We start from the raw sequence: 23,708 nt of genomic DNA, 5'->3' as shown, positions 1-23,708 counted from the left end.
TGTAGTTTGGAGCATGTACTGTGAAATACTTTATTTTAGCTGGAATTAATTTTCGCTGAAAATACTTTTTTGGTGTTTTTTTATATGGAATTTATTTTCACTGTATTTTGACGAGTTGAATGTAGAATATAGGGAAAAAAAGTATACTCGCTGAATTTTTTTTTTCACTGAATCATTCATATAGCGAAAATTAATTCCAGTATGTGAAAAGTGAATGCTCTCCAGAAAAGTGAAAAACAAAAATGTCGCCCTCTTGAGTTGTGTTTCTACTTAAAAAATCATAGTGAACTCTAGAGGGAGACATGTATAGCAATGAAACCATTGATTAATTTGGTACATGTACATGCAGCTTACATAAATTCTATAGAAAACACACTAATTCTGAAATCTCCCATGAAATAAACATAAGACTTCCATTTTTAAAGTGGTTGAAGTTAGTTGGCCACAGATTCATTTTTCAAAATTATGATTTGCTGCACCTTGACCTATGTATATGTACATGTATGCCCTTACCTGTAATAAATTCTATAACTCGACTTCCTTTTTCTTCATCTAATACATTTTCAACATGGCTTTTTGTATTACCTAGCAACCATCCTGGCATGGCAGTATTCTCACCATTTTCATACACAATAACTCTTGGCTCCTGTTCTGTTAAATTTTTACTGTAGTGACTCAGTCCAAATTGAGCAATCTGAATTGGATAGAAGTACCCTTGAGGACCCCACTGTGTGGAGATAGGAACACCTGTAATTTAAACATAGATATACACAGTAAGTCCAAAAACAAATAAGCAATGGTGGCGTCACATATTGACTGTGTTCCTAACATTGAGCCAGACACACAGTATAGAGTGCTGTGATGTTATTCGTTTACATCTTTTTCAAACCAGTACATGTATGTCGATTTCTGATAAAATGTCATCAGCACTATTTTTCAGTTTGTTGAAATTTGCGTATCTATGCAAATAAACACTGGTTCAATGCTTCAATAAGGCAAAAGTTATTTTTTTTTTAAATATATTTAATGTTCATGCTGGTTTGGCTGTTGTGGTAATGGTTTCAGCTTTGTGGCACATTACACAAAAACACGGCTGTTTAAGTGAAACTATTGCTGCACATTTGCAGTTAATTCCCCATTTTGAAATAAACATACAGTCGGCATTAGTCTAAGCGCAAAAAGGGATCCAATCTGAAATTATATACTGTATAATACTTTATTTTCACTTGGAATTTATTTTTGCTGAAGGAATGATTGAGTGAAAATAAAATCTAGTGAAAATACTTTTTTTTTCTATATTCTACATTCAACTCATCAATTACCAGTGAAAATAAATTCCACTGAAAACACTCGAAAGTCTTTTCAGCAAAAATTAATTCAAGGTAAAATAAAGTATTTTACAGTATACATGCATGCTTGTAATAAAAATGGTGCAGTCACGTGATTGCATTTTCTCCATACATAGTTGTGACGTTTACCGCACCATATCATGTATTTTATGTTGAACGACATAATTGTAAATGGCATGAACCGTGGTTATCTGACAAATACATGAATATGTACCATGAAATTTCTCATAATAATGTACCAGACCCCAGGGCAGATAACTTCCAAATTTTAACACCCCAGTAAAAAATTTTTAACACAATGCCTACTAACATTCCCAGCATGCAATGTGTTCAAATATATTGTTCATTGTTTGTGATTTTAGCGTCATCCATCAGAAGAGGTTAGCGTTCAACTTTATCCAATAACATTATTTAGTATTATTTAGTAAAATTGGAATATTTTATTTTTTATTAAAGTGGACAATGACAATTTTTTACCAGACTACATATGATGTTGATGTTTTTTAGACTGGAAAGTTACCCATCCTGGGCATTTGGGCAGTAATTTCACAGGGTCCATAGCACCAAGAGCCAAATGATTTCCAAGACTTTTCCAGACCTTTGCTTGTACAGCTACAATTATGAGAGGACGATAAAAATTGATTCAAATTTTTTAAAATAAATCTATAAAGAAATTTGTTTTTTAACAAGATCGTATAAAATTTGAGATGTTGAAAATGGATATTTTTCCAAAATTGTTCATGGCATTTCAGACAGTTTCTCAAAAAATTGCATGACGTTAGAACCCGATTTCTTGTTTCAGCTCAAGGTATTCTGATGACATGAACCAATAATGAAGCATGAAGAAGATGAAATCTAATCTTCAGTTTGTTCCGAACCTCTTTAAAGAGTGCATAGTGTTACATAACTTGCTTGCTCATGTGTTTATGCGATAATCCTATTGGTATTTTTTTGAATTCATAACAATTATCTCGACATTCCTGCAATCAGGACAGCATACATATACAGGCTGTATCTTGTTACTGAAGAGAGGAGGGTCAGTGACTATTTTGTTAATACAGAAATATTATGGTAATATACTGTAAAACATGTTTAAATAGCTACACACCATTTTAGCGAATTTGAATCCATGCATGAATTAACTGAATTTTAATTTAGCTGAAGTACCAACAATCTCATTGCGAGAATATACTTTATTTTATTATTAGTGACATCTTGAATTACCGTAGTGTAATTACAGATTAGCTAAATTAGCTAAAATAACATGCTAGCTAAAAAGACATGTTTCACAGTAGTTCAAACAGAGTTTAATGTTTATATAATTGTTTATATAATACAGTAAAAAGCAGAAAACTGGGGATGTTATTAATGTTTTATAAATATCTATTTTTATCAATCAAAATGGCTGTTAGATTTCAAATTGACTAATCCAGCACTGTCCAATCAGCAAGCGCTTCATTGGGCAGTCAAACTTTCTATTAGGGCCATTAAAAATGTTGAGCTTTTGAGCCAATCAATATTAAATATTTGAATTTGAATGAAAGCCGATGAACGGTATTTTTTTCAATTTGTTATAATAATAACTTTATTGTTTTCTTGTAAATAATTTACATTACAAAAAGTGATATTTTATGAACGGTTTTATAGTTTGATAGTTAATAAATATCGACATATATAAATAAATAAATAATATTATTTTGAGAGCCTATCTGTTTTACATATATTTAGGTAAATTCTTAATAATGTCTGTATCTCTACTTAAAGTAAATATGTGAATAGATTTTTACTATCTTTAATCTGTTAAATATGTTCATAAAACTAAGGTACAACAGGATTTCTGCCTTTCGCTGTAATGCAGTTAACATCACAATATTTGAAAGCAGTCTTGCTAAGAAATAGAACTTATATAATACTTAGAATCAACTGTTTAGACATTCAGAGAGCGACCACCATAGCATGCATGTCAAATTAAATACAATTGACATGGACGGACTTGAATTTACTGTCAGTGTGACGAAAAATAAAAAAGAAGCTTTTATTCACTTTGTGGGCACAAGTTACAAGATTCCATCACATTTTCTTGAAAAAAAACACAGGAAAAAAATGTTTCCTTTTCTTTATAGAGCAGTCACCATCGCTATGAGACTAGAATATCTAACGATTCTGTTGCATTCTGACCCCTCTATTGGTATGCACCCCACACATAAATCACACATTTCCTACCAGCATTTTATTCAAGACTTAAGTTAAAAGAACACAGTGTGCATATTTCACATTTACTACCTCTCTTAAAAGTTTATTGTGTGTCATCCACACATGGCACCTCAGTCTGTCAGAGACCCATTATATTAAATCAAATTTCAATCATTAACAAAACACATGTCACAAATGTGGCAAAATAAATATTTATTGAAAATGCAACAAATTCACAATTAGTGAAGTAATATGTACTTGTTATATTAAATATACAGTCCTTGTAACAGGTGTGAGGCAGTACTACATAGAGGGCAGCCATTAGAGACAGCAATATCAATCTCACACTGTGAATATATTGATTTACAAATCCCATAATATTTCCCCTTAGTTTGACATCAGGAGTCATGAATATTCATGAGATTGCTGCTACTCTGGCAACAATCATTAATTTGTTTTTTAATATCACACACACAAAGTGTTAAATAACGACAGACAATTACTGATCTAATACCGAGTAACAATATATCACCTAAAACACGCTTCATATGCAAATTTTTTTCAGGCTATTATGTTTTATCACCAGTGAACTATCAACGTAAGCTGTATGCTGACACATGTTCAAAAAGAATTTTTTTCTGAACGATTGAGCAATAATTCTGAAAAAAAGCCTACATGGTTAAAGTTTATCATATTCCAGAGTTATCACACCCAGAAGCTCCTTGCAGTAAAAATTACTAACAACACGTGCTAGGTCATACTCCGGTGATATGGATTTGTTATGCTGTCTAACGTCACACTTTACTTACAAATACTGAACTAAGTATTCTATGACTTTATTGACAGTTCTTATATAGATATTGCCATGGCAACAGCAAGTGCCATGACACATCCAAATAACGGTATTTAATCAAATTCAGGGAATGTTAATTGCGTCAATGCACATTTATCACTGCATTTTCCAATGTATTCACAATAAGAAATTACAAACAAACAACACATACAGGGTAATCAAGAGTGCATTTATATATAAGGGCTTGCCACTTAAAATTGAAATCACACTTAATTTTCAGCTCTTGATTACATTATTATAAAAATCTCATTCAAATATTTTTAAATATCCATTAGTTTTTATGTAATTGTAGGAATATTGTATCTATCTTTGAAAATCTGGTGAACCATAAATGCAAGGTCTGTTTTGCATGTGGTTTTTTAATAATCAAGAGCAAATACGCTAGGTTTCAGATAAACATCCAGGTGTTTATATGTGTTTTGCATACCTAAGCAGAGGAACTAGTCATCTAGTGTAAAGTGTGTGAATTACTGTTGGACACAGTGAATGGTTTAGAATAAGTGGAAAGCGAACAGTATCATTAATTTGAATGGCACTTTTGAAATTATCAGCTGTGACCATATATTGTACAGAGGTTGATTTTAACATACAGTGTGTGTACTTATACATTGTATGTGACCATATATCATACACATACAGTATGTGTGTGTTTACTTAAATTCAATATGAAGTGCAATGTACATTTACCATATTTGGTCTACTATGCGCTTATGTAAATTACAGAATGTTTATTTCTTTGGTGGAAATAAGTAAAACTTTAATATACGATTCAATATACAACAAATGTCATTTTTGGTTTATTTAAACTTCTATCAGAGAAATGCTCCTCATAGAGCAGTACGCTATATTCCTTCAGTTTGTCATGGTAACGACCAAAAGTGTGCATTAACAACCGTAAATTTACATAGTTGTGAAGTTTCCAATATTGCATGGCCCAAGCAATGGATCAATTGAAATGGTTTCAGATTCCATTAAACTCTGTGAAATTAATATACTTAGGGATTTTAACATTCAATATCAGATAAAAGCAACTGGAGGTTTGCAAGCTATCTAATTACATGTATATTACAGTATTATCATTTTCAGTATATATTGGGAAAATATCAAAGAATTCAGCTCCATGGTACTTGCTCATGTCTTGTAACTAGACCCCATAGAATTATTAGCTATTACTGATGAATTTACATCAGACGATATGCTCTACAAAATAGAAAAGACTCTTGTCTAACACTGTCTCTAAGTCAAACATTGCAACTCATCAGTCTCTTGAAGATGTATTCTTCTCATGTTTTGAAAAAAAAGGTCAAATCATTGCATGGCAGGTGTGCGGTGAAAATAATCTCTTAATCTTTGCCTCATCTTTATCTTGTGTATCTAAGCAACCATTTTATACTCCATCATTTGTCACCATAGTGACCAGCACAGAATGTAAATGTGTACTATTAATTTTGATAAAATGATGCTATGAGATATAAATGTAGTAAGCAGATTGAAGAGAACATGTGGATCTAGGATAAGCCTCCAGTCTTACATTCTCATCACGAACCAAGGTACAACAAATTTTTTTTTTTTTTCTGAACCAAATAACCACAATTTTTTTTCATAAATGATACGCATGAATTAGACACTAAGAAGGTATTTTGTTTTTTGTAATTATGTTTGCATAACGATTTATTTCACATTTATCAAGCCTTGTATTTGAACCTAAAAAAAAATTTAAGTTACTAGATTTTTCCAAGAAAATCGCTTGCGGACTGAAAAAAAATTTCAATCGCGACACACCATCAATTGAGTTAACAAAAATCTACATCAAAATTTGCTCTCCAGTGATAAAATATCAACATATTAGTCAAGAAAAATGGTGAACTATACTTGTAATGGCCCTGGATATTCGCCTAGTGTCATTAAAAAAAAAATTGAAAAATTTATCTCAATTTGCGGCTGATCTGCACTGGCTCGGAAGATGAATTCTGATTGGCTAAAAAAACAAAAAAACTTGTGGCGTTGAATGCACGTTCATTGTCAGTATTGTTATGCAAATTCAAACTAGCTAATCATTTACAACCTTCCGAGCCAGTGCAGATTAGCCCTCAATTTGTTGAGGTACAGGTAACATTTTATGCATTTCTAGGCAATGGCCCATTTATTTAATGAAAAGATAAATTTTTAATATATGCCACACAGTCACAGCCACCAGAACTAACAAATTTAATAATTCTATTCTATTTAGGACTTGCAGTGATTAATTCTCTAGGCTAGATCCCATAGGACTTGCAGTGATCAATCCTCTAAGCTAGATCCCATAGGACTTGGAATGATCAATCCTCTAGGCTAGATCCCATAGGACTTGCAGTGATCAATCTAGGCTAGATCCCATAGGAATTACCGAAATCAATCCTCTAGGCTAGATCCTATAGAACTTGAAGTGAACTGTACTCTAGGCTAGATCCCATAGAACTTGCAGAGATCAATGCTCTAAGCTAGATCCTATAGAACATGCAGTGATCAACCCTAGATCCCATAGGACTTGCAGAGATCAATCCTCTAGGCTAGATCCTATAGAACTTGCAGTGATTCGCACTCTAGGCTAGATCCTATATAACTTGCAGTGATCAATCCTCTAAGCTAGATTCCATAGGATTTGCAGTGATGAACCCACTAGGATAAATACTACACTGCAGCTGAAGCAAGTGTCAAGGGTAAAATTTTGCTCTGGTCCAATTAGCCAGTAATACATGTACACTAAAAACAGAATGTTTTGCACTTCTAAAAATTTTTTTTTGTGTGTGTGTGGGATAAGAGATTATGAGATATATCTACCAATAATTGTTTTTTATTTCTTACCTTCTATTCCGCTTATACACTTGACTCTGTCTCTCAGTTCAACGTTGTAATGATCAAATGACATAAAGATACCATCTGGTTTATACTGTTCTTTTGGATAATAGATTTTAGAATAGCTATGCTGCCATTCAAATCGTTCATATCCATCATACTCAGCAATTTTCCCATAAACTTCAAAATATTTCTCGATAAAAGAAAACGGCAAAAACACTTCAGCACCTTCCCTGCGTCCTTCGATGGTATAGTCACTATTGATTACACACTCAATCGGTTGGTAGCGTAAAATACTCCCACCATTTTGGTTATTTAGCGAGAGTTCATGTCCACCACCGCTGTCTTCTAGCCGACGCCCTCCAGGGTCATGGTCATGGCTAATAAGCGGGAAACTATCCATGGATTGTGGCCTTTCATTGTTACATTTGGAATATAAAACAAGTATTACAAGTGCAAACAACAACGATGCCACTGATAGGTGCTTGAAGTTAGCTCTGTAACTGAATACACGCATTTCACTCAGTCTTCACATCGGGATAACTCTGAAAAAAAAATATAGAGAAATAATCATAAGCTTAAATTTTATATGACAATGTCATAAATCCACGTATTACTGAGACTTATAAATTGCCCTTTATGACTTTTGTTACCATATCTACACTTTCGGCTTTACTTTTCAGGCATCAGATTAAACTCCTTTTCATTTTAATATAAAAATTAAAAGTAAAAACAGGAGTGCTTGCTATCTATTCATGTTCTCAGTATATGTTTCTTTACTTTATTTGAATTTTAAACTAAGATGAAACAGATCTATGCCTAAGTTGATCTTATCAGTATCAAATTGCATCCAATTATACTGTTGGTTTCATTTTTCCTCTCAGAGACAGACATCTTGTTACATTCTTCAATTACAAACTACTCTTAATAGCCACACCAATCATGAACTGCACCAAAATTATACATTAATTGATAATATTGAGATAAAAACTTGAGTAATCAGGCCACAACAAAGTGTTAACAATGACGACGACAACAACAACAATCATGGTATACTATGAGCAAGTTGAAAAACAACACAAATGAAATGGAAAAAAAAAAAAGACTTTGGGAACAAATTTCCCCATGAACTTACAGCATTGAAAAGATGTAATCTACTTGTGAGTGCATAGTGGTGATATTTAAGTGTATCCGTAGCCATAACATAGTACACAAATTACTTAGCTTCATCTCATCTCCTCATACGTCAAAAATAATGCACAGACGGCACCTTAAAATGCAATTTAATTGTCTCATTGTCTGACCTTTTCATCTTGTTAACCCCCGGATGAATATTTTATACATGTCATCGGCCACATGTGCCACTGTTGTATTGTTTCCATTGTGTTGCACAACTAGGAAATTTAAACGGTTTATCTTTGGGCATCTTCTGGTAAAGCAGTATGCAGTAGATGCATCTTGGGAGCTGATCTCAATGTGCCAACATCTTTGAAATCTCAGACAAAATATCAGGACATACTGTATAAGGATCTGATTCTATATTTCCCAGATTTCCATTGTACAATAATTTGTAAGGTTCCATTGTACAATATTTCCCAGGGTTCCATTGTACAATATTTCCCAGGGTTCCATTGTACAATATTTCCTAGGGTTCCATGCTAAAATACTTCCCAGGGTTTCATTTTACAATATTCCATTCTACAATGATGTGTATGGTTCTATTCTACATTATTTCCCAGGGTTCCATGCTACAAAACTTCCAGGGTTTCATTTTACAATATTTCATTCTACAATGATGTGTATAATTTCATTCAACAATATTTCCCAGGGTTCCATTCTACAATATTTCCCAGGGTTTCATTTTACAATATTCCAGGTTACACAAATTTGCAAGGTTCCATTCTACAATATTTCCCAGGGTTCCATGCTACAATACTTCCCAGGGTTTCATTTTACAATATTCCATTCTACAATAATTTGTATGGTTCCATTCTACAATATTTCCCAGGGTTCCATTCTACAACATTTCCCAGGGTTCCATGCTACAATACTTCCAGGGTTTCATTTTACAATATTCCATTCTACAATAATTTGTATGGTTCCATTCTACAATATTTCCCAGGGTTCCATTCTACAACATTTCCGCGGGTTCCATTCTACAATATCTCCCAGGGTTTTATTTTACAATATTCCATTCTACAATAATGTGTATGGTTCCATTCTACAATATTTCCCAGGGTTCTATTCTACAATATTTCCCAGGGTTCCATTCTACAATAATTCCCAGGGTTTCATTTTACAATATTCCATTCTACAATAATTTGTATGGTTCAATTCTACAATATTTCCCAGGGTTCCATTCTACAATATTTCCCAGGGTTCCATTCTACAATACTTCCCAGGGTTTTATTTTACAATATTCCATTCTACAATAATGTGTATGGTTCCATTCTACAATATTTCCCAGGGTTCCATTCTATAATAATTCCCAGGGTTCCATTCTACAATAATTCCCAGGGTTTCATTTTACAATATTCCATTCTACAATAATTTGTATGGTTCAATTCAACAATAATTCCCAGGGTTCCATTCTACAAAACTTCCCAGGGTTTTATTTTACAATATTCCATTCTACAATAATGTGTATGGTTCCATTCTACAATATTTCCCAGGGTTCCATTCTACAATATTTCCCAGGGTTCCATTCTACAATATTTCCCAGGGTTCTATTCTACAATATTTCCCAGGGTTCCATGCTACAATACTTCCAGGGTTTCGTTTTACAATATTCCATTCTACAATAATTTGTAAAGTTCCATTCTACAATATTTCCCAGGGTTCCATTCTACAATAATTCCCAGGGTTTCATTTTACAATATTCCATTCTACAATAATTTGTATGGTTCAATTCTACAATATTTCCCAGGGTTCCATTCTACATCATTTCCCAGGGTTCCATTCTACAATACTTCCCAGGGTTTTATTTTACAATATTCCATTCTACAATAATGTGTATGGTTCCATTCTACAATATTTCCCAGGGTTCCATTCTATAATATTTCCCAGGGTTCCATTCTACAATAATTCCCAGGGTTTCATTTTACAATATTCCATTCTACAATAATTTGTATGGTTCAATTCTACAATATTTCCCAGGGTTCCATTCTACAAAACTTCCCAGGGTTTTATTTTACAATATTCCATTCTACAATAATGTGTATGGTTCCATTCTACAATATTTCCCAGGGTTCCATTCTACAATATTTCCCAGGGTTCCATTATACAATATTTCCCAGGGTTCTATTCTACAATATTTCCCAGGGTTCCATGCTACAATACTTCCAGGGTTTCGTTTTACAATATTCCATTCTACAATAATTTGTAAAGTTCCATTCTACAATATTTCCCAGGGTTCCATTCTACAATAATTCCCAGGGTTCCATTCTACAATAATTCCCAGGGTTTCATTTTACAATATTCCATTCTACAATAATTTGTATGGTTCAATTCTACAATATTTCCCAGGGTTCCATTCTACAAAACTTCCCAGGGTTTTATTTTACAATATTCCATTCTACAATAATGTGTATGGTTCCATTCTACAATATTTCCCAGGGTTCCATTCTACAATATTTCCCAGGGTTCCATGCTACAATACTTCCAGGGTTTCGTTTTACAATATTCCATTCTACAATAATTTGTAAAGTTCCATTCTACAATATTTCCCAGGGTTCCATTCTACAATATTTCCCAGGGTTCCATGCTACAATACTTCCAGGGTTTCGTTTTACAATATTCCATTCTACAATAATTTGTAAAGTTCCATTCTACAATATTTCCCAGGGTTCCATTCTACAATATTTCCCAGGGTTCCATTCTATAATATTTCTCAGAGTTCCATTCTCTAATACTTCCCCAGGGTTTCATTTACAATAATCCATAGAATTTTAATGCACAATATTTTTTCATGATTCCAGTGTACAATATTTCCAGGGTCCCAATTCTTCAATATTTCCCAGTGTTCGATTCTACAATATTTCCCAGGATCCCATATTTCAATATTTCCCAGGGTTCCATCTTACAATTTTTCCCAGGGTTCAATTCTACAATATTTCCGAGGGTTCAATTCTACAATATTTCTTAGGGTTCCATCCTACAATTTTTCCCAGGGTTTCATTTTTACAATATTTCTCAGGGTTCGATTTTTACAATATTTCCCAGGGTTCCATTCTACAATATTTCCCAGGGTTCCATTCTACAATATTTCCCAGGATCCCATCCTACAATATTTTCTTGACTTTCTTTCTATGATGTTACCTAGAATTCCATGCTATAACATTTTCTAGGATTCAGTGCAATAACATTCCACAGGATTCCATTTTATCAGGGTTCCAATCCATGGCAAAATAGTCAGAAACTTAGCAGAAAGAAAAGGTTTCTCCAAAAATACAAATATTTGACAACTAAATTCACACCTAACCTGAACACCTTTCAGCTAATGATACAACTATCCTGCTATGGACAAAGTAGTCGCCTTAAAGAGAAAAACAAATGCAATAATGCAAAAAAAAGTGCCATAAATCACGGCTTACAAACTGTGTATATATGGGTAGTGCTTTGTGAGTTGCTTTCATACAGGCCAGTAACCTCATTGATGGTTTTAAAACGCAATGATCCATACACCCATCAAGACATAAGCACAATCTAGTGATAGATGAAAGCATGACATATCCATCATGCACATTGAATTATCCTGTTGACAAGTCACTGTAAGTGCTTGCAAGTACACTGTGACAATTTTGTCTTCATAGAACTTACAAATGTCAATGAAAGGAGCCAGAAAATCAACAAAGTATTCTGAGTGTGGACTGTACATCGTAACATAGGGGTATAAGCACAATATGGCAGCATAAAATTATTAATGTATCCAGTTCCAACTACTGAGAGAAAGATGGATAATTTCTCAAGGGTGGTTAGATGGTTACAATGTTAAAAAAATTCCTTATTTCTGAGGTACTCATTGGGTATAAGCCCACCCCTCACTTTCCTCGATTTTAAATGTTGGACGAGGAAGTACGGTACATCAAAACAATTCACACAACAACAACAACAAAGTATTTACATACAACTCAGAAACATGAATTCAAATTCAGCACTAACTAGTGGAATTAAAATGGACATGTTTCCATATTCAACTGTTGTCACCACTTATCAAGATAACTTTAAAATTCAATCCAGGCAAGAATAGCCTGTAATAAATGGTAATCCAATCTACTATAGAAGTCAGGATGAATCAAATCAACCAAACTGAAAAGACCAATTACCAATAAGATCATTACCAGTTCCTCTCAAGGGTGTTCCTTTCGAGGGTATTCATCAGAAATACACAACAGGTACATCAACACTATCAACACCGCAAAGAAATTTAACTGTGATTAGGTTTTGTTAAATTTTAAGTTTAGTTTAGTTGTCGAAAAACACATGCATTGGATTGACAAAAAACCACAACCAAAAAAAATGTGAGAGACAGAGGCAGGTTTTCAAACTGACATGAGGAACGAGGAGAAGGAGAAGCAAAATTAGGCTGAGATGTATTCATACAAACATGTTACTGTACAAGACACTATTCAAATTATACCGTTAATTCATTACATTACAAAATATTTCACAAGATTTTATGAATGAAATAAATAATGAATGAACGACATGTAATCCCATTGGACGTGAAGCGGCTCAAAAGGCCGTCATAGATGGTCATTCCAACTGTTGACAGCTATAGCGAAGTACATACCCTGTAATCATTTTATGTGTTATTGATTTCCACAACTCATCAATAATACATTTATCCAATCAGTTCATTAGTTTCGATGTTCTCATTTCCCATGGTACAAACTGGCTGGCTTCTGTCTAGCAATGCCCAACAAGAAACAACCATAGTCTTACAACATTTAAATGCGACTCTACAATCCTCAGGATTGAACGAATGCGTCATGGGAAATGTAATTTGAATGGCCCGCTTATCGATTAAGTATACAAACATTACAGGAGGTGTTAATCCTGTCTATACTGTCTGTCTTGAAAAGACAAATTGTCAATAATAATTTGGATTAACACTGTGGTTTGAATAAACCTATGATTGACTATAGTTTTGAAGAGCTATGTCTGTATAGACATGAATTCTCGTCAACTTTTAGACTTAATCTTGCCAAACTAATAATAAACTAGTCAATATATGCATTCTGAAAATTGAAAATAGTGATTTTGAGGAGAACTCCGACCAGATGCATTACTATCAAGTGCAATTTGCATACTGAAATGTGGTTGCCATTTTTCCTTTTACCCAGAGCAGTGGTTTATGTCTTAGCTTGTATGTCCATACCTCATATTTGAAATAATGAAAAGTTAAAATAAAAGCTATTCTGCTGTACAGAGTTGTGTGTCTTTTCTGCGTGAGCATATACTATGAATAGAGTATACTACAACTAGTGGGTTGATGCTGAAAGGGTGTACACATTTACGTAACAATCCACAAGTTTTCTTTTTTATTTCCTGAAACGTATTTTTACTGTTTTCTATAATTTTTGTTAATTTATGACCAAATGCATATTTTTCTATTGATTACAATTCTTGACCCAAATTTCAGAAATTGATAAAAAAATATTATATAGGTCTGTTTTGTGAAAAAGTTACAACAGTTAAATTTGTTGCTCAAAAGGTTAAAACTTGTTAAGACAATTTCCACAAATATAGCTTTATAAGGCATTTTTATGAAGCAGTAACAGTACATGTAACTGAGATACTGTTAAATTTCGCTGATTTACCACTTCAGGCATATTCAGTGTGTTTTAAATTCATGGTTTTATCATTTAGATAATGTGTTCTGTGCTAAATTTTACGTATACACTGGGTTTTAATTTAGCGCATTTTCCAGTCAGCAAAATGAGCAAAATTAAAACCCTGTGAATAATAAACACTTTTACAGTAGTTAAAATAAGGTGACTCTCTCCTCAAGCGTGTCAAGTAAACACAAACACAAAAGTGTTACAACAGTGAAAAGCATACAATAATGATGACATACCAAACATGGACTTTGTGGCTGCTAAAAACATCAAACACATATGATTCAGCAAAAGCGTCCACTATGTGCGATACTTCGTAGAGTACCGGGGGTAGGTGTGATCAAACAACATGCGATTTAAACTGCTGTAAAAATGTGCATGCATACAACGTGATACTAATGCAGAATTTGAGGTTTAAAAAGCATTGTAATTACTGACAGAGACAATCACCTCTGGTAGGGGAGGGGGAAATCGCCTCAGACAATACATGAATCTTAACAGACAGAGAGGCAGCAGCTGTAAATTACATTAAAACTACTGCCTATAGTTAACACGTTAACAGCTTTGAGTCAAGTTTGGTGAGATTCAATTAAAATGAATAACAAAGCCTTTTCAATAAATCACTTCTCAGTATTGGAATTGCCAAGACAAGGTTGCCCAATGTTTCAGATATACCCACATACATGTAAAAAAAAAAAAAATGCTGGCATGAATGTAACACAAAAAATCCGCCATGGAAACACTGACAGAAACAATATTCAAAATATACACGTGTTTACTTAAAAAGACCAATTAGACACAAACAAAGTTCTTGTTAAACAAACAACGCGACTTTGATTTAAAAAAATGCCAGGAATATAATGACATCCCAATAAAGATTGTCATTTTCAATTTATAACCTTTGTCCCAGTAGACACGACACAGGCATTAGGTTTTACGTAAGTATGCTACCGATTACATACACGCTATTGCTCAAAAGTTTCCCCTGTGATGCAGACTTTATAATAACAGTAAACAAACTGACAGGAGAAAAGTTAGAAAATCTGAGTGAAGCAAACTCACCATACAGTTACACACGTACATGTATGTATGCTGCTAGCATACATAGCTTGTTATATTGACAGTATAAAATGGCATGTTGTGGTATTGTCAAATACATGTTCAATGCACTCAGCCACTAGTGGTTGAAATACACCATACAGGGCACAATGAATACATGACAAACAATACAAACATTCACGGGGATTCATTGAAGAAGCATAAAAAGGCAATCAGAAGGAAGGAATGTGCTGGAAATAAAAGAAAGCAGTGCGCATGGAGATTTGTGTACCTTCAACGTCTACTGCTATCGGGTAAAAATAAAGCAAACACGTAAATGGACAGCTACTTGGGTAGAGTGGGGCTGGATTGTAATAAGTGCTCTCTGCAGCCTACATGTGTACTAATTGGGAACAATACAGAACTCCCCAAAGAAATAGACATTCCAATTGATATGGCTGCTTTTAGAACAGTCACCACGATTGAATCACATTATTGGGACAGTTAGCTGCATTTAGAAAAGTCACTACGATTGAGTTGCAATACTGGGACAGTTGGCTGCACATGGCGTTAGTGACCAGTGGCCTATGCTCTAATGTCTATTAAATGTGACCTTCCCCACATATTAGCCAAAGGAATCATTATTTAATCCAATTTCTCTGGAGGGCTCACTTTTACAATAGTGATGGGAACACCCACATGGCAACCAAACAGGTTTGTGGTATCAGAGGCAAATAATTAGAGAGTAAAAAAGTAAAATAATAAAACAACTTCCTTTCAGATAAAATGCAGAAATAGTGCAACAAAGACTTATAATGATGTTAACTCTGGTTTCAACTCGCTGAGATAAAGTATTTGATCTATAAGAAGTGCATATGTGCTAATGTACATAGTATTAGAAGTTTGTCTATGACCGAAATAATTCATATTTCAACTCTAAGTACACAATGAACACAATTTAAGGTGTAGATGCGTTTCTATTGGAGAATGAACACGGTACGTCAAGAAATAACCAGAATTCAGATACCTGTACCTAGCTTGCATAAGAATACGAGTTCAATGCATCATATCGCACAGTGCTGGGTGAACCAGTACAGGTACATACCACGCAGGCAATATTAGTATTATATAGAACAACCCACCTACTACACATCGCAGGGTGAACCAGTACAGGTACATACCACGCAGGCAATACTAGTATAGAACCACATACCAACCATACAATTCTTGGTGAACCAGCACGATATGCACCATGGTCAAGTCAGTACTAGTGGTAGTTTCACACAGTCACATTTACGTAACTGTCCCATGTTACACAATCATATGATTAATGTGTAAATTTGCATTTGAAATGAATGATTGGTTAGATATGATTGGTTAGATAAGATTGGAATCCCAAGTAGGTGATTTACAACATGACAAACAAAAGATACTTAAATGGAACAAACCACTGGTCAGAAGGGGGGGGGTTATACAGTTCCCAGGGAGAACCACTTGCTAAGAAAGTTATGTACAAGTTTATTTTTACTTATACCTAAACTAGCAGTAAATATAGATAAAGATTGTAAACACATTAAGGCAGGCAGAAGCCAAATTGAAACATGTAGCATTTAACCTATGTCCCCCCTCCATAAAATTGTGCCTTCCGACTTGAGAAGCTTGTGTCAATATTTTCTCTTGTGAAAAAAAAATTGATATCCATCTCGTGGTATATGCGGTCTTACAATAACCTACACAATCATAAATCTCATACCTCCATCTTTTACTGTGAGCGTGAAATCTACTTTTATGACGTGCAGTTAAATTTTATGATATGCTCTCATTTATTGAAAGGTTATTAGGTGCTAAAACATTTTAAGGCATTTCTAATAAAACCCATTTTGTGTTGAGTTTTAACATGGCAGCATTTTTCTTAAAAATTACAAGCAGTACTGGGGTGTATGGGTATTGTTTTCATGAAAATTACCTGAAAAATGAGGCTTACTGTAAAATACTTTTCGCATGGAATAAATTTTCGGTGGTTTTCGCTGAAGGAATGATTCAGTGAAAATAAAAAAACAGTGAATAAACCTTTTTCCCTATATTTTACTTCGGCTTGTCAAAAATCAGTGAAAATAAATTCCATACAAAAACACCCAACAAGTCTTTTCAGCGAAAATTAATTCCAGCTAAAATAAAGTATTTCACAGTATTTGAGTCTTGAGAAAATGAATGTTGCATAGCTATGTATGTTTTAATATTGATCTACAGCATGTAACTGTGCACACACACACAGGCTGCCATTTTATATCATGTGTGGTGCAATATACTGTAGAATACTTTATTTCGCTTGGAATTTATTTTCGCTGAAGGAATGATTCCGTGAAAATAAAATCCAGTGAATATACTTTTTTTCGTATATTTCACATTAAACTCATCAAAAATCAGTGAAAATAAATTCCATACAAAACGCCCAAAAAGCCTTTTCAGCGAAAATTAATTCCAGCGAAAATAAAGTATTCCACAGTAAGCAATGTGCTGCGGTTCTTTCAAATTCAGTAATTTCAAGTAAATGCAATTTTCACTATTGCCACTATTTTGTGGTATATCTTCAAGTCATTTCCTTACTAGGTCTTGCAAATGGTTTTAAATTTTGAGTAGAATGTGACAGTCTTCATTCCAAAAATTACAAGAACATCTAATAGAATGCAACTGTCTTTCAAAAAATTGAGATCTAGTAGAATGCACATAGAACAAAGCAATTTCTAATGTGATAAATATTTGATGTATAGTTTCTATAAGTAGATAATGGAACTTTTCAAATTTAATGATTTTCTTTTTAGTTATTGAACGGATCTCCTGACTCATCTTGATCAATGCCCACAATATTGTATTAAACAAAAAGTATTTGTATAAACACACATTTTGTTTAAAAAAAATGAAGCAGAAAAGCAAATGACATGCCTTTTGTATAATTTATAAAAAACCTATTAGTACTGACATATACTATGTGTATTAAAATTTAAAGAAGAGTTGAAATGAAATTTTCTATTTAAAATTTGGCATTTCAACAACTAACAATTGAAACCAGGGTTAAATCATAATATGCAAACTGCGCAGAATGAACAGAATTTGTATTTTTTTCATGAAAGCATAACATTTTTTTTTTTTTATTTCAATTCGGCATTTCAACAACTAACAATTACGATGTATACAAAAAAAACAACTGGTGGTTCACTTATTTCCATGGTAACTGATTTGGCATAGTTCCCAAATTTCTAACATGGTTCATATGATAAGGAAAACACAGTATATTAGAAGCTACAAATTAGTCCAGACTGAGTCTAATTAGAAGATATTGATACTATCAAAGTAGTCTAATCAGCAGATCAATTGTGTGGCGACATTAAACTCAAGACTTGAAATCATTACAGTCTGATGATGTCATACCATCCATGATCTTCCCCTGTATTCATATACAGTTGTTATACTCCATATATCACGCAGATACCTACTGTCAGTGAAGACCGACCATACTGGGTAGCACCACATTGGAGTACGGAGATATTGAGTGGTGGCTGGGTGGGGTGGGTAGTTGATATAATACTATTATCTTGAGGAAAATGGTCATCTTGTTAAAATTGTATTAATGCTGATAGTAGTTTTGCCACTGTCTTGAGGCTGATACCACATAGTTTTCAACGCGACAGCATGGTTCTGACATGGTATACGACTCAGGTATACATACTGCATCAATCATATGGAAGTGTGTTGTGAAAATGAATAAATAACAAATATATAATTGACGCATAATGAGAAGTAACATGTAGGACTTCAAGGAAAGGTTGTTTGCCCACAAACATAATTCCAGTTTGTATTCAGAATGATCTCTTTAAGATGTACAATAAGGTGCAAGTCAAGCAATCGCATCAAAAGAGTGTATTGTGTTACTTCATGCATTGTACCCTCTCTTGAGATACACACCTCATCAATCTTAAATTCCACTCAACAGCTTTTTATATTGTTGTTGTTTTTTTTCAAGGGCAGTCAGTCATTAAATTGACACCTCCGCCATCTCTATTAAACCTCATGGTGTCCCTCTCAATTCTACACCATATAATAGTCATGTTCCGGTTACACCAAGTATGGACTAAAGATTTAAGCTAATCTCATATGTTTACATATTGGCTATACCCAATTGCATACAAGCACAAGGAAAAAGGAAAACTCAAACTTTGTAAGGTACATATATACAATATTCAGTCTTTTTAACTATGATTAATCAGTACAGTAACCGGGAAGGTATATGTGTTATTTCTATGGTACATGTATATAAAACAATTACAGAGAATAATGTTTCTGGATTTGCTTGTGTTGATTATCATGTCAGAAATGACCTAACGAAATGAATAGTTATGAAAATAATAGCAAATCTTCCAAATGAACATCAAATACAATGGTGTTTTGGGTACATAATCCGCGCAAAACATTCAAACACATTTCATTAGCCTGTGCTAAGGGTCTGGACCGGGCCTTAAACACGGATCAGATTTAGCTCATTCTTGTGTTTCTAAGCCTGTGCTAAGCATTCATACACATTTTCCTAGCAGGAGCTAATGTTTTTGACCTCATAGCCCATGCTGAGCAGCTGTGCGTAAACGTAACTGATGGCATTTTACTAGGTCACTGTGTTAACCTAAAGCCTTGGTCAAATGCGTTGACAAACAGAGAGCAATATTGTAAATATTATCAATGAGTGGGTTAAATCTGTGTTATGTTCACTTGTCACAGTGGTTTATATTTAGCATGGCATTTTTACCTATTCACGCCCTATTCACTTATCATCAGGTCGTTCTTAGAGAGCATTGGTTTAACCTGGTGACCTTGTTCATATGTATCTCATCCCAGGGTTAAACATGGAATTCTGGGTCAAGACCAGTCCTCTGACTGAAACTAAACTACCATAGCTCCAGTTGACATGGGGTTAATCGCTCACACATGTTGTTTAATAGTGAACTAAAATTAACTCTTGGGAGAACCCTCCATTTTGCTAGAGCAAAACTCTACTGTTGAACTGTATAATAGGCACTCTACTGCACATGTGTGAGGTACTGTGAAATCAAGATGTCTGTGTTTAACTTGGCAGCAGGTGATAGCAGAGTTAAAGCAATCTCACGGCTTACATGCCAGTTTTCAGAATGTAGCAGAATCTGGATGTGGTGGGTTATAAAACACATATTGACTGACTTTTATCAGGTAACATCCTATGTCTATGCCTCTTGCATTCGTGACTCGTCTAAAAAAATATCTATGTGATCAACAACTTCTAAAAGGAAATAGACATACGCTACCATGTTACCTTCATGGCCAGTCGATGTACCATGTATATGTGCAGACTATAAAATTTGTGATCATGAGGCATAAATCTAAAATGAAAATGGCGTTAAGTAGATGTTAATATCACAAATAGATCAGAACCAATCAGAAAATTTAATGTCGATTTTAATGTTTAATATTTAATTGACTCATACTGCAGTACATGAACCACCCAAATATAGCATTAACTATTTCTAGTACAGTGCAAATAACTGAACAAACAAACAATCTGTCAAACATAGATTCCAATCACCAATAATTGCTAGTATTATACATGTATCACTATTACAACATACTTTCAGAATTAAACACACACAAAAAAAAAATATGTTATGCATTACTCCATTTGGAAATTATTTTGGTACAACCTGTTGATGTATTCTACTACAAACCAGATAGTAAACTGAACCTTAGCTAGGGAAGCCAAACAAAGTGGTAAACTGAATCAGAGCAGATCTGAGTGTGAACATAGCTAGCTCAGAGGTCATATATGTGAATTAGCATCATGTATTTGAAGTATATTAAGTCATCCATATTTATTACATGTGACAGTCTTTTCATTAATGGATTAATGAAATCAACTGTATATACTTGACCACTGATAGATATAACCATATAGACAGCTTGTCAGAATTTAATTAATAATAATTTTTAACTTCATTCTCAGGGGGCCCTGTCACATATTATCCTCACTGGCCTTCCATCCTTTGGGTTCTGTCACACCTGGCCTCCACTAGCCTTCTCTAGGGTCCTGTCACACCTGGCCTCCACTATCTTGCCCTGGGGTTCTGTCACACTTGACCTCCTCTAGCCTTCTCTAGGGTCCTTTCAGACTTGGCCTTCACTATCTTGCCCCGGGGTCCTGTCACACCTGGCCTCCTCTATAACCCCCCCTCTATGGTCCAGTCACACTTGACCTCCACTATCTTGCCCTAGGGTTCAGTCACACTTGACTCCCCATATCACTGCCACTCTTCTACATCCAATTGTTACAGTATATGATCCTATTAACACTTCAGAGAAAAGGCTACAGTAACACTGTATTTACCATTACTGCAAAGATGTGACAACTGCTGGGTTCAAAACACAGACATGTACTAGACCATGAATTATTAGACAGTATATTCCAGCATTTCAATCCAAGTCTACGTTGTACATTGTCGCACCATGCATGTCAAAGGTTCTTGTTGATAATCAATATTTCCTCATAGCCCAATGTGGTCTCCAAGTGGCAGGGTTGGCAGAGGAGTAGAGAGGGGTAGCTTGAGGACTTGTACTCATACAGCTAGCTGCTAAAATGAAAGTATACATCCTTGCAATGTATACATAAAAAGTGAAGTCATTGCAGTTATTTTAGACCAGCAGAGGAAACCAAAGGTATTATTTGATCCTCTACAATGTATGCACACTTCTATGTACATGTACTAGTACATCAAACTACAGGTACAAGCATCAACCATGTGAGCACCAAAGCAGCTATTGTCACCATCCATAAAATAGTTTACACAGCAAATGTTTATAATTTTATGATCAAAAATTAGAAGCAATACCACATTCTGTCACTTTGGTCCAAAATTAAATTTTAATTCAGTGAAAATTATAGAAAATAAAAAAATTTACTCGGTACTCAATTTTGAGCGTGAACAAAAAAAAAAAAAAATAGCTCTCAAAGACCCCAGTCAGTTGATTTGGTTGCTTGTTTATTGGTGATGCACATATATTTCCCGTTTGTCAGTTTTTAGTTGGTTAAAATCTCCACACATATACAACATACAATATCTGTAATTGTGGCATACAATGACTGCTGTAATATTCATAGTCACATCTATCAAATTTGCCGTTGAGGAGTGATATAAAAGCTGATGTAAAACGACTTGACTGATACTCGATGGAAGTTGTTTACAACAGCTAGACATGAAAGGAAATGATCTACACTGTAAAGATCTGATTTTAAACCCTACATCTACATGTTTCTGTGTATGACAGGCACTACATCTAAGTATACAGAGCATTGGTGCTATAAAAACACAGCTTTATAAACCTGTGTATGACAGGCACATTACTTGTAAGTATACAGTGCACTGGTGCTATAAAAAAGCTGCTCTATACACCTGTCTGACATTAGGAATACATGTAAGAGTAAGATTAATGATTGCAAATGTGTTGGCGACACTATGACATGCCTCTTTCAAATGTTAGTTAAAACACGGAACTGTTCCATGGTAAAAAGAATGATTCAGTGGAAATAACACTAAGAAATTAGGAATTGATTCATCATCATATACATAACAATCCCATAATGCACCACATATAATTCAAACAATCTGTCACGAATGTCAAACATTAAATCATGTTTATGTTGTATGTCGTGATGGTGGCGTTTTGTGTTTGTCTTACGGCGATAGATAGGCAATGTTGTTTTTGGCGATAGATAATTGTTAAATATAGAGTGGCAAGATGTTTCTTTTAGTCAGCACTAGGGAAGCGGACTTTGATAGAACCCGATCTGAACGTTCATGTGATCAAATGTGGATGTCCGATCTTGTAGGTACCACAGTAAGCCATTGAATAATATTGCATCATGGGAGTTTGTGATCTATTCTGGAGGACGTCGGTTCGCCGTTGTTGGCAGTATACCATTTTTTACGTGTCTACTAATCACGCGTTTGCAAGTAACGTTAGAACAATACACTGTGTATTGTCATACAAATTAATGTATTGTGATCTACGGAATGTGCATCATAAAGATAATTCTATTGGCCAATTCCGGCCTACTGCAGTTAACGAGTGGGGAAACTCGCCAGTGAATGACACTCCCGATTTTGGTTCTGAACTGGATGTGCCTTCTAATTTATGTTACTGGCTACGGAGGTGTACTGCGGTGCAAGGGAATCCATCCGGACCACTCTCCTTCTACAAGTTACGAATATTGGACAGATAAACTCTGTAATTGATTGGTATCGTGCTCGACTGAGTGTGCAGCGTGTATTCTACGACTACAGTGCTTCTGACTGCGTTTTGTAATTACCGTCGTCGCCACCGTTAGCACAGACTCGCTGGAAAATACACCGTTATCACGCAAAGACCCGTTTTCATCTAGTTTGAAGAAACTGTATGTAGGTAGGGCTGTGTCCGATCGCCAGTATATTATTTGCGTCCGTTGTTTGTTATGTATGTTTGTCTCTTAGTTTTATGCATGCATGCAAGATTCTATGTTAGACAATTATTTACATTATCGATTTAGGC

General features: G+C 34.5%; 1 protein-coding gene across 2 annotated transcripts in view; it reads right to left on the bottom strand.

Moving 5' to 3' along the window:
- The window catches only part of LOC100370244 (D-glucuronyl C5-epimerase B-like), a 95,217-nt gene that overhangs the window by 3,235 nt on the left and 68,274 nt on the right, over nucleotides 1-23,708 (bottom strand). The window contains exons 1-3 of one of the 2 annotated variants that reach the window (XM_085490593.1): nucleotides 16,250-16,396; nucleotides 7,240-7,775; nucleotides 514-747 (exon numbers count right to left, since the gene is read on the bottom strand). In XM_085490593.1, coding sequence (XP_085346719.1) covers nucleotides 514-747; nucleotides 7,240-7,747 — 742 coding nt within the window. In that variant the 5' untranslated portion in view covers nucleotides 7,748-7,775; nucleotides 16,250-16,396. Of the gene's footprint in view, nucleotides 1-513; nucleotides 748-7,239; nucleotides 7,776-16,249; nucleotides 16,397-23,708 lie in introns of those variants that run through there. The other variant, XM_006813268.3, reaches the window with a different exon arrangement.

This window comes from Saccoglossus kowalevskii, chromosome 15, assembly GCF_978046115.1.
Source record: "Saccoglossus kowalevskii chromosome 15, keSacKowa6.1, whole genome shotgun sequence".
NCBI lineage: Eukaryota > Metazoa > Hemichordata > Enteropneusta > Harrimaniidae > Saccoglossus > Saccoglossus kowalevskii.
The sequence above is the reverse complement of the archived record's forward strand: the minus strand, read 5'-3'. Positions and strand labels throughout refer to the sequence as shown.